Here is a 14960-nt window from a genome sequence, read left to right on the forward strand (position 1 = left end):
AAGTGTCGGTATTAATATTATAAAAATGAATGTAAAGTTGCCGGTTCCAGAAAGTTCAAAATCCAGCGCGAAGATTATTTCGCACTTTAAAAAGTCACCAAAAGGAAAGATGTTTGCAGAAGTCTTAAACTCTTCTCTGGAGTTAATTGAGGGGGACATCCGTCATCACCAACCTATGAAATATAAAGAATTCGAAGAGCATGTCACAATATCTTCGACTCCAAACGAGAGCAAATATGAAAACATTTCATCGGAAAGCGAAGATGAAGGTGATACCTGTTTAGAAGAAAAAAACATAGAAAATATCATTCAAGAAGGGGACTTTGATGAAAGCATGGAAGAATGTGTATTGCCTGGTCAAAATAATGCAGATAAAATAGACCTTAACACGACGACTAATTTTGATACAATCGACAAAAATGTGCAAAGCCAGGATGAGGAATATAATGTGCTTGTTAAAAACTTTGTTAGTGAAAATAAGCGTTTCTTGGAAAGCCATGAAGTTCACAGACAAGTATTAATTAAAAAAATCAGTGCGTATGAAAGGAAACGCGATAGAGCTCTACAGAGCTTAACTAGTGTCAACAAGAACATTGCAATCTGTAATCAAATTCTAACGTCTATTTACACATGCAAACCAGTGGAATAATATTTTGTATATCACTTTAATATTACATAAACATATTCTAAAAAAATAAAAGTGCCTAAATGTTTAAAAGTGTAAAAATTCCATAAAATCATAATATAATCTGTTTCGGGGTGACAAATTGTGTTCAATGCAAGCAATCTAGTGTGCAAAGCTAGGATGAAGAATATAATGTGCTTATTAAAAACTTTGTTAGTGAAAAACAATCATTTTTGGATAGCCATGAAGTTCACTATAAAATAGTTTAAAAAACATTCAAACTTGTGCTATTGGAATATAATTTCATTTTTAATTGTTATATCTTGTTCTAAAGTGTTTGTCGAATGTTAAATTATATAAAATTAATAAATTAATACTATTAATTTTATATAGTCAAACAAAATATTCTAAAAATACAAAGTTTTACTTTTATTTTTAAAATATTAATACTGACAGTTTCTAAGGATTATTGTACTAAAATAAAAAATTTTATAACATTTTTTGGTTTTTTATTTCATTTCCAAAATACGTAAGTAAAAATCAGTACAAAATTTTATATATAGGTGCCTATATATATATATATATATATATATATATATATATATATATATATATATATATATATATATATATATATATATATATATATATATATATATATATATATATATATAATTTCATGTTGGTTTATTTATTTAAAATAATGACTATTACCTCTAAAAGCAAAATATTATACTTTCTTTTTGCGATGTATAATACATAAGAAAAAAAACATACTTTCTTAAAAATATGTATTCCAAAATAAATAATCACACACCTAACATATTATATATAATTTCATATTCGTTTATTTATTTAAAAGTAATTACTATTTCCTCTAAAAGCAAAATATTATACTTTCTTTTTTGCGATGTTTAATAGATAAGAAAAAAAAACATATTTTTTTAAAAATATGTAATCCAAAATAAATCACACACCTTAAACACAAACATTGCACCAAGCTAATATCAAATAACATAAACACTTTAAGCGTCTATATTCTTAACTAGTATATTCAAAATAATATCTTTGTCGGATCGCGGCCGCATTAAACATTTCACTAAGCTAGTATACACACACAAACTGACCGCGTTTGACCCACATACCTTAGTTAACTGCATGCCGAAAAGGCAGCGCCAGGTACCTCTTTGGTATTTTCGTTTCAAGTTCACTTTTAACCATTGACGGAGTTAAGTTTATTATACCAAAAAATAAATTAAATAAATTTAAAAAATTATTTGCCGCTTTATTTATTAAAACTAAGAAAAAATATTTTGGATTCTTATTTCGCAAATACAGGTGTAGTCAAAACTTGAAAAAAAATGTTTACCTAATCATTTTAAATAAGGGTAGTAAACCCCATCTACAGAAATTTTGTCAAAACAATATATTCTCATATATTACTAATTTGAAAAAAAAATAACCAATTCAAAAATATATAATTCATTTTTTTAAAATTCAATACAAAAGTGCTAATTTTTTTACTAGCAGGTAAATAACATATTCCCACCGCTGTATTTATGAAAACTAATAAAAGATAAATATTATATATAAAAGAGCCTAAAAAAAAAAGACACAAAGTTTTTAAAATGGTGTATTTATTGTTATAGATTTGCAAACAATGCAGTATTTTGATAAGCAGTAAATGTATAAATTTTTATTACAAGTCGCACAAATACGTGCACTCAGATTATCCTCAGTTCCACTAGAATGTTCCGTTATATGATTCGTGTGAATATATGTTGGTACTCCCCTAAGAGTTTCAAAAAAACACGATGGACACAGACTTTGATTGTCTATAATATAATAATGTTGGGTTAAACAAACTGTTTCTCTACATTCGTATGCCAAAAAGCGTTCATTATTGACCTCATCCACTTGCATAATTTTGTTGTCCACTTCGGCGGAATCAGTATCTATCACTTCAATTTCTTCCAAATCTGATAAATTTTCCGTAGATACCGAAAAAACAAAACTTTCATCTGTGGAGACATTGTCACTATCTTCTAATTCAAGTATGGCATCCAAAGGGTTTATAACTTCTTCATCCATTGCTTGGTATTCGTTTTCTAACACCATTTTAATTCACAAAAAATACAAGTGTATCATTTTATATATTTTCAAGTAGTAGAGATAGGTGGGTTCGGTATGTATTGGAGGGGGGTGTTATAATTATCTGCTTCTCACATCTAAAATAGAGCTAAAGGGTGAACTATATCAACATTTTGGTGTCTAGAGACAACATTTGGTCAACAATGAATAATTAGAACTATGAAATAATTATGATTAATTAATTTCTAAACAAGGGTCAATTAAATAAGCCCCTAAACATGTGGGTGTCTAGAAAACATCTGGTCTATTTAAGATTAATGATTAATTTCTAAAAATTGGGGTGAACGACACGCAATAGTCTAGACAACATCAGTTCTACTCAAGATCAATGACCAATGTCTGAAAATAGCATGGTGGGGGTAACATTCTCATAATATCATTATACTATTTAAGGCAAATAAGCGGAACTCCTCAGTAGTTTATCGAGAATCATGAATACGTGTACTATGTGTAATAAATCGTTTTCGCGCTCAGATAACCTCTCCCGACACAGAAAAACATGTAAATACAGAAATGTGAATAGTGATAGTGAGCATAATGGGGATTATTATATTCCCAAAAAAAGATTAAGACCACTTGGATTGGAAGTGATAGATGCCAGTGTTTCCAAATTAACACATGCGTTTAAAAACAGAATCGCATCTTATCGTTTTTATAGTAATAAGAAAATTGATTATCATGGATTTTTAAATGATGTTAAACCCAAAGTTTTGAACATCTTGAGGGAATATCTACATCTGCACAATATCATAAAGGTAAATTTTGAAATATTTAGTCTTTATCTAAAACCTGATAGTGGCCTATCAGATATCAAGTCCATGAACACATGCAATACAATTATATCTATTAGCACTAAGATGGATGAAACATTTGATGATTTTAAGAAAGCACTGATGACGCAAGCCTCAGAATTTCAAGAAAAAGATTCAAATTGGGCATTACAGGAAATAATGTTTTTAGATGTTAACATAAACAAATTTAACTCTATTTCTACATCAACATATATTCGTCTCCCAATACCCATAGTAAGAAAACATGCTATTTTAAATATCGAAAACAGAGATAATAAGTGTTTTGCGTGGAGTGTTAACGCAGCTATTTTTCCTCCCGTTGGCAACCCAAGCAAACCAGAATCATATCCACCGTATGATACTTTGTTAAATTTTGAAGGGATTGACTTTCCGATGAAACTGAAAGATATTAAACAGTTTGAGACCCTTAATAATATTTCAGTAAATGTTTATGGGCTAGAATCCAATTTCGTAAATAATAAAAGGCAATATGAAATAATTGGCCCACTTTACTTTACAAGTAATCGTCATGCCACTCATGTAAACCTTTTGCTTATAACAAATGATAAACAAAGTCATTATTGTCTGATTCTAGACTTGGTCAGACTTGTAAAAAGTCAAAAAACAAAAAACACTCGCAAAGAATATTTATGTGATGGATGTCTACAATTCTTTACCAAAGAAGAAAAGCTCAATAATCACCAAAAGAGCGACTGTTTACATATTTACACAGAACTTCCCACATCAAGTCCTAAAATAAATAAGTTTGGCGAAATGGTGCCAGAAAATATACTAAAATTTATCAACATTCAAAAAATGTTGCCTGTACCATTTGTTGTGTATGCGGACTTTGAAAGTTTGCTTAAGCCCATAGATTATGCTGAACCTTTTAATGGAAACTCATATTCAATCAAAACAGCTGAACACCAAGCATATTCGTTTGCATTTTACCTTAAATGCAACTATGATGATTCACTTTCAAAACTAATAAAATATGAAGGAGAGGAAGTATTTATACAGAAACTAGAGTGTTTAGTAAATGAACTATACACGAATCACCTTAAACATATTAAACCAATGTTACCGTTAACAAAAGAAGAATTTGAAAAACATGTGAGCGCTACTGAATGTTACTTGTGTAAAAAACCCTTTAATCCTTTTAATCATAAAGTAAGAGATCATCATCATTTAACTTCAAAATATCTTGGGCCAGCTCATAATTCCTGTAATATAAATTACAAACTCTCAAATTCAATACCTGTATTTTTACACAATATGAGCAATTATGACTGTCATCTATTTGTTAAAGAGCTTTCAACAGCTGGTGAAAAAGTTTCAGTAGTTGCCCAGACCAAAGAAAAATATATAACAATTTCTAAATCAATATTGGTAGAAAAGGACCCACATAAATATATTTATTTGAAATTTGTTGATTCATACAGATTTTTGGCGAAATCTTTGGATACTCTGAGCGCAACTTTAAACTCAGAGCAATGTATAGAAATTAGAAAGTATTTCCCAGATACTAAACAATTTGAACTTGTGAGACGCAAGGGTGTTTTTCCTTATTCATATATGGATGGATTTGACAAACTCAAAGAAAAAACACTACCGCCCAAAGAAAATTTCTACAATAATCTAACTAACCAAGACATTTCTGATGACGATTATGCAAGAGCAATTGATGTATGGAACACATTTGATTGTAAATCTATTAGTGACTATGCTATGTTGTACCTAATCTCAGATGTCTTATTATTAGCTGACGTGTTTGAGAACTTTAGAAACATATGTCACAAAGAATACAATTTAGATCCTTGTCACTACCTAACAGCTCCTGCACTAAGTTGGGATGCCATGTTAAGATACACCAAAATTGAACTGGAGCTTCTTACCGACATTGACATGGTACACTTTTTAAAGAAAGGGGTACGAGGAGGTGTGGCACAATGTTGTAAAAGAGAAGCAGTGGCAAATAATCATTATGTACCCAACTTTGATCCTCAACAACCCGAGTCTTACATCATGTATCTAGATGCCACAAATTTATATGGTGCTGCCATGTGTCAATATCTTCCATATGGACATTTCAAATGGGTAACGGATGTTGAAAACTTTAACTGTTTTTCGGTGAAAGATGATGCGGATAAAGGGTATGTGTTGGAAGTAGATTTGGAATATCCAGCTCATTTACATTCTGCACATAATGATATGCCATTCTGCCCCGAAAGCATGGTACCACCAGGAAGCAAATATCCTAAACTTATACCAAATCTCAACAATAAAACTAAATACGTCATTCATTATCGCAATCTTAAACAGTGTCTTAAGTATGGTCTGGTACTAAAAAGGATTCATCGTATACTAGAGTTTTCGCAATCACCATGGCTAAAAAAATATATTGACCTAAACACATCACTTAGAAACAAAGCCAAAAACGAGTTTGAGCGGGATCTCTTTAAATTGCTAAATAATGCGATATTCGGAAAAACTTTAGAGAATCTTGAAAAAAGAAAGGATATCCGCCTTTGTACTCGCTGGGAAACCAAAACAAATTCGTTGGGAGCCAGGGCACTTATCTCGAAACCAGAATTCAAGTCTTGTTCTGTGTTTAATGAAAATTTGGTTGCGGTTCATTTGGGTAAAACCAAAATAGTTTACGATAAGCCTCTCTATGTTGGATTTACAATTTTAGATTTATCGAAAATTGTGATATATGATTTTTATTATGGATACATCAAAAAGAAGTATGGAGAAGCTGCAAACTTGTTATACACAGACACAGACTCCTTGATTATGGAGATATATACCCCCAATTTCTATGCGGATATGAAAAGAAATTTAGAACATTTCGACACCTCCAACTATCCGACTTATAATATTCACGGGATACCGAAAACCCCTTCAATATTAGGAAAAATGAAAGATGAATTTGCATCTATACCCATTAAATGTTTTTATGGTACAGGTGCTAAAGCTTATTGTATAGAAGCAAATGAACTAATAAAAAAAGCAAAAGGCATTTCAAAACACATAACCAAAACACAACTGCAAATGAGTGATTACGTTCTGTTAGTAAAAAAAGGTGGTGTAATATTTAGAAAAAGGTATGTATTTGTGTCTAATTTACACACCATATATACAGAACTTAGAAATAAAGTTGCACTATCTGCTAAGGATGACAAACGCTATGTTATAAACGGTGACGTAAAAACACTTGCGTGGGGGCATTTTTTAATCACTTCACATAATGGTAATATAGATGACCTTATAACATTTGGGAATAAGCTGCTAGACGCTCCGGCATTATCCGATTTAGAAAATATTCCTTTGGATGAACTTTTTAAAGTCAATTCCTTTCAATATGATTCATATTTGTAAATTTTGTATAATAATTGTATATTTATATGTATCAATAAAACACATGTATATAAACAAATCTTTTTATTTAAAATCTTAAAAAATTCTATTAATACCGCAAGTATAGAAAAAGTAGAACAAATAGCTATATAATAAAATATTGGAGATATAACTTTATCCTTTTTAAATCTTTCATTATAAAGTTCTAACCATTTGGAGTCACTGCTTCTACCACTCATATGTCTAAAACGCAATTTATATTTAGTGCTGTTTAGTGGTATTTCAGCTTGTAAAGTTGGTAAAAAATGGTTTCCCGGATATGATTCCATTCTTGACCATGTCTCAGGCCATGTTTCATTTAGTGTACCATTACTGTCAAAGCACACAAAAACTTCCCTAACATTGATTGGTTGCTGGATTAAAAGCAGATTTCCCAGAATTGCTTGTAAAACAATAAAGTCTAATGATACCATTTTAATAATCTCTACCAAGGTTTTAACATCTATTTATAGTAAATCTAACACAGGCCGTGGGGAGTCCCATTTATGTGGTGGAGATTCCAATAACCCATCACGATATCCTACGTTTCGATGAGATAATCCCATGGGTCTAGTTTCACTACAAAATGTGCAAAATTCAAATACCAATTTCCACCCTTTAAATATTAAATTTCTTGGAATAAGTCTAGTTCCAGACATTTTACGACAAATAAGGCACAGCTTTTGTCGTAAAATATAAAAAGAGAGTGTCGGAAATATATCCCACTCGTCACCACTAGGTTGATTATTCAAATTATCACAATATTTATACGACATGTTCCTCTTGTTTCTTATATTTTGAACACAAAACTATACTATAAGTATGCTAATTAGTTTGAGTGGGGGACTTGCGATGCGTGGGGGATGTGGTACAATCTAGTGTTACTATATCATTAGGAGTGGGGGTCTGCAAGTCACTCAGAGTAGAGGGATATAAGAGTTTTAAAAGCTCGTTAATGTGAACAGTATGCGCTCAAAAAAGTTTCGTGAACGAGTCGATCAGTTTCGTGCAGATATTAAAAGAATAAAACGCGATATTTTATTTTACGAAAAAACAAGAAATGTTAAAAAGTTACATAAAATTATTAACCAGTTAAAAAGGGAATATCAAAATAAACTTTGTATGTTTAAAAACTTTTCAAGACTTAGTATAAGTGATGCGCTTGCGTAGTGGAAAAGTTTATTCACCGGAAGAAGAAAATAGACTATTTTTCATTTCTACAGTCGAGGAGCAAAAGTGGATAGACTTGGTGTTTAAAAACATTAACCGTTTTAACAATAATGGAATGTTGTCCGAAAAGAATTGTGATGAATCAGCATCCACAAAAACCGTTGTACATGTTTACAAAAACAGAATTGGAAAGCTTTACGATACCGTACATTAGAAAATGTATTGACCCATTGGAACTATTGAAGGCTTGGTATCTACTACCCAAGAAATTTGTACAGGATTTCGAAATTCGAGCTCGACTTCCATGTTTTGTACACTTCAATCGTCCCGAATGGAGAACAGAGCTAGAAGGATTCGCCCCTGCTCAATCCAGTTGTCGTTTATGCAGGTTTGCGCTGGAAAATTTAACTAACACTTATATCGTTTGAATGTAGTAATTATTTAATAAAGTATTATTTTTTAATAAGGTATTTTTATTACTTAAATAAAACATTAGGTAAGAAAAAATCTTTATTGCATAATAAAATTGTTGTATAAGTTAAATACATTAGATAGTGCACATACACCAATATTATTTAAATGGTAAGGACATGTAGGTTCCATTTTCTCCAAAGCTGGATGTTCATCAAATTCCATTACTGGTGCCAAACTATACTTTTTTATATACTGAGCTTTTTCTTTTCCTTTAACATAAACGATATTAACATTACTTGTCAAGTATTGGATAATATCACGAACTTGATGTAGTGGGGTAAATCCATTATTCCAGTTAAGACCATGATAATTATTCATTAACCATACAGCTTGTTTATGGAACTCTGGATTCAACAACCTCATTGGATATGGTGGTTTGAAAAAATAATGACTAATTTTTTTGCCATCATAGAATGCCAGCTCTTTTGCGATAAATTTATTTTTTTCGGTATTAAAACCTTGCACATCTACTATTAGACACATTTTAAAGAGTGTGTTAATGCGGTATCTAACTTGTATTTATAAAACAATTTTTAGTCATGCGCATGAGACTCACATATAATACTATAGATACCATTTCTCCTCATACATTATGCACATCTCCCCTCATGCGGGAAGTTTCATTAGGTCCAGTCTCAACACATGCCCCGGTATAAAAATATAATAAAAAAGCAAACCTGTCAAGCATAATAATATCGATTTATAATTGTTTTACTATTTTAGTTAAGGCATTATATGTAAATTCTTTCTCGTGTAATATTAGACAATAAGCCGAGATATCAGAGGTTGTTGGCTCATCTGTCTCAAACTCTATACGTAACACGACTGATCCCGATTGAATTATTTCTTTTTGGCGAGAGCAGTCAATATGTATGAGTGGAGCAATCATTTTAAAGTCATGAGGATTAAATATGGGTTGATTCAGCACCATGTGATAATAACTTTCTTGGAAATTGCCAAACATTTCATAATGTTTCGCAAATCTATTTGTTTTAAAATCTAATTGTAAATCATTATAGGGATATCTTTCAGAATTTAAAAATACTTTAATATTTTTTAAAGTGCAATGATCAAATTTACTCATATCTTTTGTCAATTTGGATTTTCTGTTATTTTGGAAAGCAACAATAATGTGACGAGGTGTTTCTATTTTTGTACTAGTCCTCACTGACCATGTATGGCGAGTAGAGTTGTTTAGAGCAGGATATTCAATCATTTGCCAAGAACGAAATTTAATAGGTAATTCTTGATTTGTATGTGAAATCTTGTTAAGTCGTATCTGTTCTCGTATACTTGGTGTTACATGTGGTACCTCCCAATATAATTTACTAATATCAATTTTTGGTCGTTCGGTTTCATCTATGCTTACTACAGCATCAATATCATCATTTGATCTAATAAGTATTAATTCCTGTTTCATGTTCATAATAATTTTCTTAAAATCTTCAAAGAACCCTGATAGGAGTCTTAGAGGTATGCATACGTTAAAGTGTCCATTTGAATCCACCAACACGCTGTTTTTGGGGACTTCATTATTGGTTTCCATTCTATTCATTTTTGGAAACCAACCCGCGTTTTCCAATTGCAGGCTTTGATTTTCGTTGAGACTCAGGTAGTTTTTAATACTTGATACCAATCCTACATCACGTACTGAGTCAATTACTACTCCATTTAATTCATAACGTAGTTCGCGAAACATGTAAGCTATACTGTTATTAATAAATTTTAGTTTTGTTGGTGTGTGATTATCATGTGTGAGTAAGCGTCCTTCGATATAAAGATAACTATTGGCTGGATATGTAAATGCATCTAAATCTTGAATAGGAATACGTATTTCATCATTATAACCCAACTTCCCAGGAATGTATGGTTGATATGTGTGAAACTGATATTCTTCAATGGTGTTGTCATTAAAAGGTTGACCAGTAACATGAAGAATTTCCATTATACCAAAACTTTAAATCCTAGCGATTGTAGGAAGCGACGATTAGATGATGTTATTATTTTAGAAGGAGATCTCCTTATATATGTTTTTGGTAGGTGAGAAAAAACTAGAACCATTATATACGTTTTCGAAGATGTAGATTTACAGTTACTTCTCCTCCTCCAAAGTCAATAAGTTTACCTGCTTGGTTAATAATTTTTATTGTAAGGTTGGTAATTGTCTTGATGCCAACTGGATAATACAAAATATTTTGAGGAGCGTCCACTATTTTATACCCAATCGGTACCAATGAAAAAAAATTATGAATGAAATGGACAGGGTTTCCATTTAAATAGCATCCTGAAGCGATGTTACAATCAACACACAGGGTGTTTGCTCCCCATATTTCCACCGGTTTATCTGAAACATGTGTTTGGTTTGGAGCTAGTAGTCGTGATTTAAAACCAAATAATACCCCGATAGAATTTATTGGGAGAAATGATATTTCTCGGTTACTCTTAATAACAACTTTAGAAGTTGATAATTGTGGAGTAATTTCTAAAGTCGCATCATTATCAATCTTTTTCATATTTTTTTGAATAAGGTTTGTAATATCATCTAATTCATAAGAGCCCTTAGGTATTTTGTAGGTATGGGTTAAATTTTTGAATTGCCAAAGAAAAACGTTATTGCTTTCATCAACATTTGGAATAGTATTAAAACTATAAAAACTGGTTAGACCAATTTCATATTCGAATTCATCTTCAAGGTAAATCGGAGGATTAAAATTATAGCTCAGATTTGAAGAGCTTCCAGTAAGCGTAAAATTTAAAGACATTTTACGTAAACATATTACATTCTTTGCTATTTATAGTAGCTGAATAGAAAATCTAGTGAGTAATGACCGCACTTGTATGAATCGTTTTGGATTTTATCGTAGTTGTAATATATCTGTACATCACCATTACTTAAAAAATATTTGATTACATTTTGTGGCGGGGGTAAGTCTCCATATGAATCAAAGTAAATTACTTGAGATTTAGATTTTGCATAGGCTACCCAGTGTGTCCCCTCACCACTTGTTGAATCTAAATTTATAACACCACACTCGTTTTTATAAATATTTTTAGGTAACATATCTCTCATGAATACACCTCTAAAATATGGTAATGTTTTACCATACTTTATTATATCTGTATTTGTTAAAGCGTGATGAGGGAGGTTTAGTTTTTTGAATAAGGTTTTAAGTATAATCCATACCCTTTATACGGTCTTAAATACAATCCTTTGCCTTTCTGTTCCAGGGCAATATTATGGCGTTTTTGTTCTTCAAGACTCATTCGATTAGCCTTCGCATCTCCAACGGCCTTGTAAATTCCTGCACCCATTCCTCCGACGGCTCCGAGTGCGCTCAATAAAGGTAGAAGTATGGGCAAAAATCCACCCTTTTTCGGTGTTTTAATTACTCGTTTTTTTTATATGTTCTTTTACGAAGGGAACCACCTTTTTTGCGTTTAAGGCCCATTCCTAACTTTCGTTTTCCTTTCATAGCTGTTGTTACAAACCAAGCAACTGCTTTTTGTCCAAACGGGGTCCCTTTCGATTTTACAATATCCCAAGCTTTGTTTTCTAAAATCTTATCCGCCTCGTGTCTGGTTGATAAATCAGTATTTTTAGAGTATTCAATATCGTGCTGTTTACAAGCCTCGTCTAGTTTATAGCGTTCTAGCGTTCTCTTACAGTTTCGTGAATACGGATACGGATTTTATAATTTCAGGAGAGTGACATGCACATTAAAGCAAAATTGTGAGAGAGAACTCCTATACGACCACTCACACAAGTTAGTGAATAGTGGTCCTGGTCGTTTCGGAGGTCTGCGGCAAATTGACAACTGAGTGGGTGGGGATATTTTTTTTTTCGTTTATTTTATTTTTACATATTACCAGGCATCGTGAATCTAATCCACAAACCATACATACTCTAGACGTTCCACGACCATGTTGATCTTTCGAATCGAATGAAGGCCATCTCTTAATTGGAAAGGCAACTAAATTGACAAAATATAGTTACGCGGGAATTTCAAACTAGAAATTTTGCGGGATTTTTGAATAAAAGGTACAGATAACCTATACTGGTTAATATTGCAAATTTAAAATGTAGGAAATTAAAACAACAGAAAGACAATTCAATGCTTTATTCAGTAATTATACAATAACTTAAAATTATCTTAAAAGTACTATCTACATAAAAAATACTAAAAGTCTAAAGTCTGTTCAAAAATTGCGCTACTGAATAGTCCATCCTTACAAAAGGGCACTATTGCATTTTCCAATGTAATATAAATCGTTATGTATACAGATAGATTATTGCACAGTTTTCTGGCATTGTGATTGATGGAATTTTTTGTTAAATTCGAAGCTTATCATGTCAAATAAACTTTTACAAGTTAAGTGAAGTTACTTCACGTGGAGTTATACGTCGCCATGTTACCAAATCCACTGGTAACTTTAACATCTTAGAATTTATCACAATATAATGTAATCTAAATTTAAAAAACAAATTTTAACGGGTTTTTACCCACATATCAAGTGGCTCAATACATGGTTACCCACCTAGTGCACTGATGATGGAACATGGATTCCGAAAACGTTTTGTTATATAGCCCGATTGGGTATTTTAAATTATATACCTTTTATAAAGGATTTTTAATAAAATTTTAGAAACTATGTGTTTGGGAAGGAAAAATCCTAAGGAAGATCTTTGGCCCTGGATGAAGCATCAGGACAAAATAGGATAAGAACTAACAAAGAGCTCGAAGAACTTTACCCAGACGCCAACATCATAAAAGAAATAAAGTCCAGAAGACACCAATGGGCAGGACACCTTAGAAGACATTGTGACGAACGAACAGTAAGACTGGTGTGGGAGGAAGTCCCAATTGGAAGGAGACCACGCGGACGCCCTCGTCTCCGGTGGCGAGATAATATAGCAGGAGACCTAAGCACTATGGGCGTGGAGGTTGCTCAAGACAGAAAACAGTGGAGGCATGTTGTCGAGTCGGCTAAAACCCACGAAGGGTTTTAACTCCACGGAGTAAGTAATCATAAAAAAGAGAACATGATCACATATGTAGGTACTTCTGCTATCTCCAAAATCCTCAAAACCCTCAATAAAACCCTGCCTTTCATTATAATTCAATCCTGGCATTAGACTCATTTCATCAAAAATTACTGACACAAATTTTTCAGTGTCATCAAGTTTATGAACTTTTTTTTCCGACGACTGGAAAATGTTGTTATTTAAGTCAGGTTCAAAATGAATTTTAATCAATAATCTATCTAAGGTAGCTTTACTAGGTAAAATAAATATTTTACATAGAAAGCGTTAAGATCTTGCACTTTGTTTGTACAGGGTTAAAGCTATTATTTTCTCATCCATAGTAAGACGACGTTGCTTTTTAGATTTATCTGCTTCTCTAGATCGACATTTGGTTCAGTTTGTCAATATCTTGTAGAAAAAATGTTTTCTGGATTTTTTCTGATTCCGCTTATCGCCGTTTAAAAGATAACTTTGAAATATTGGTATGATTATACTTTGTATAATCGCCTCATTTTAGTATAAAGTTTCTTTTTTTCAGGCGTTAGATCATTTCTTCTAATTCTACATTATCTTAAAACGTTCTTAGGACCTTGTTCCGAAAATAAAATATAACATTTAATAATATAGTAAAGATACAGTTTAATTTGATAATTAAAAATTGTAATGATTTCTACTTAGTTTTACATTTATAACATTAAACATTTTTACAACTTCCTCGAGGTCTGTTTCCTGGTTCAATTTTGTTCAGAAAAAGTTCATTTGACTACATTGAGATTGACTATCAGAGTGGAGCCATACCTCTTCTAGTTTGTAGGCCGGGCGATGCCCGGTTGGTTGGCTACGTTCATCACGCAACCAAACCCCCGTCATCCAAAAACTGACCTCATCCTGCTGGTCTGTTCCTCCCCGTTTCGATCCGGGAAGTAACAGACCAGCAGCGTATGGCCCGATGTTTGGCCAGAATAAATCACACGAGCCGACCGTCCCTCCCCATAGTAAAAACCAATGCCAACGCATATCGCGGGCTTGAAAAGATAGCCATGCAGCCAATAGGGGCTGCCAATAAAAGTTTAAAAATAGTGTATATAATAGTAGAAAATGGACGACACGGACATAGAGGACGAAACAAACATTTACGTAGTCAAGTAGTAAAATCCTAACTAGACGAACGTAGGGATATCCCTACGAAGGTAGAGATCCCACGATAGGAAGAAGCCGATATGTGATATTCGAAGCGAAAATGTCATAAGTTATTCATGTTAGGACCTCATGAAAAAACTATGAATATGGATGCTACCCATGATTGCCTTAGTGATGAGATTGCGGA

General features: G+C 32.3%; 2 protein-coding genes across 2 annotated transcripts; one reads left to right on the forward strand and one right to left on the reverse strand.

The window, feature by feature from the left end:
* The first annotated feature begins 3222 nt into the window (after positions 1 to 3222).
* Positions 3223 to 6948, forward strand: LOC140450879 (uncharacterized). The gene has a single exon (XM_072544561.1). The coding sequence runs from the start codon at positions 3223 to 3225 to the stop codon at positions 6946 to 6948; it is 3726 nt and encodes a 1241-aa protein (XP_072400662.1).
* A 2362-nt stretch (positions 6949 to 9310) lies between these two features.
* Positions 9311 to 10555, reverse strand: LOC140450880 (uncharacterized). Its single transcript, XM_072544562.1, has one exon. The coding sequence runs from the start codon at positions 10553 to 10555 to the stop codon at positions 9311 to 9313; it is 1245 nt and encodes a 414-aa protein (XP_072400663.1).
* Positions 10556 to 14960: the final 4405 nt, after the last annotated feature.

This window comes from Diabrotica undecimpunctata, chromosome 9 (genome assembly GCF_040954645.1).
Source record: "Diabrotica undecimpunctata isolate CICGRU chromosome 9, icDiaUnde3, whole genome shotgun sequence".
In the NCBI taxonomy this organism is placed as follows: domain Eukaryota; kingdom Metazoa; phylum Arthropoda; class Insecta; order Coleoptera; family Chrysomelidae; genus Diabrotica; species Diabrotica undecimpunctata.

Excerpts from the sequence above, each read along its gene's own strand:
- LOC140450879 (XM_072544561.1), top strand. The coding sequence starts at position 3,223 with ATGTGTAATAAATCGTTTTCGCGCTCAGATAACCTCTCCCGACACAGA.
- LOC140450880 (XM_072544562.1), bottom strand. The coding sequence starts at position 10,555 with ATGGAAATTCTTCATGTTACTGGTCAACCTTTTAATGACAACACCATT.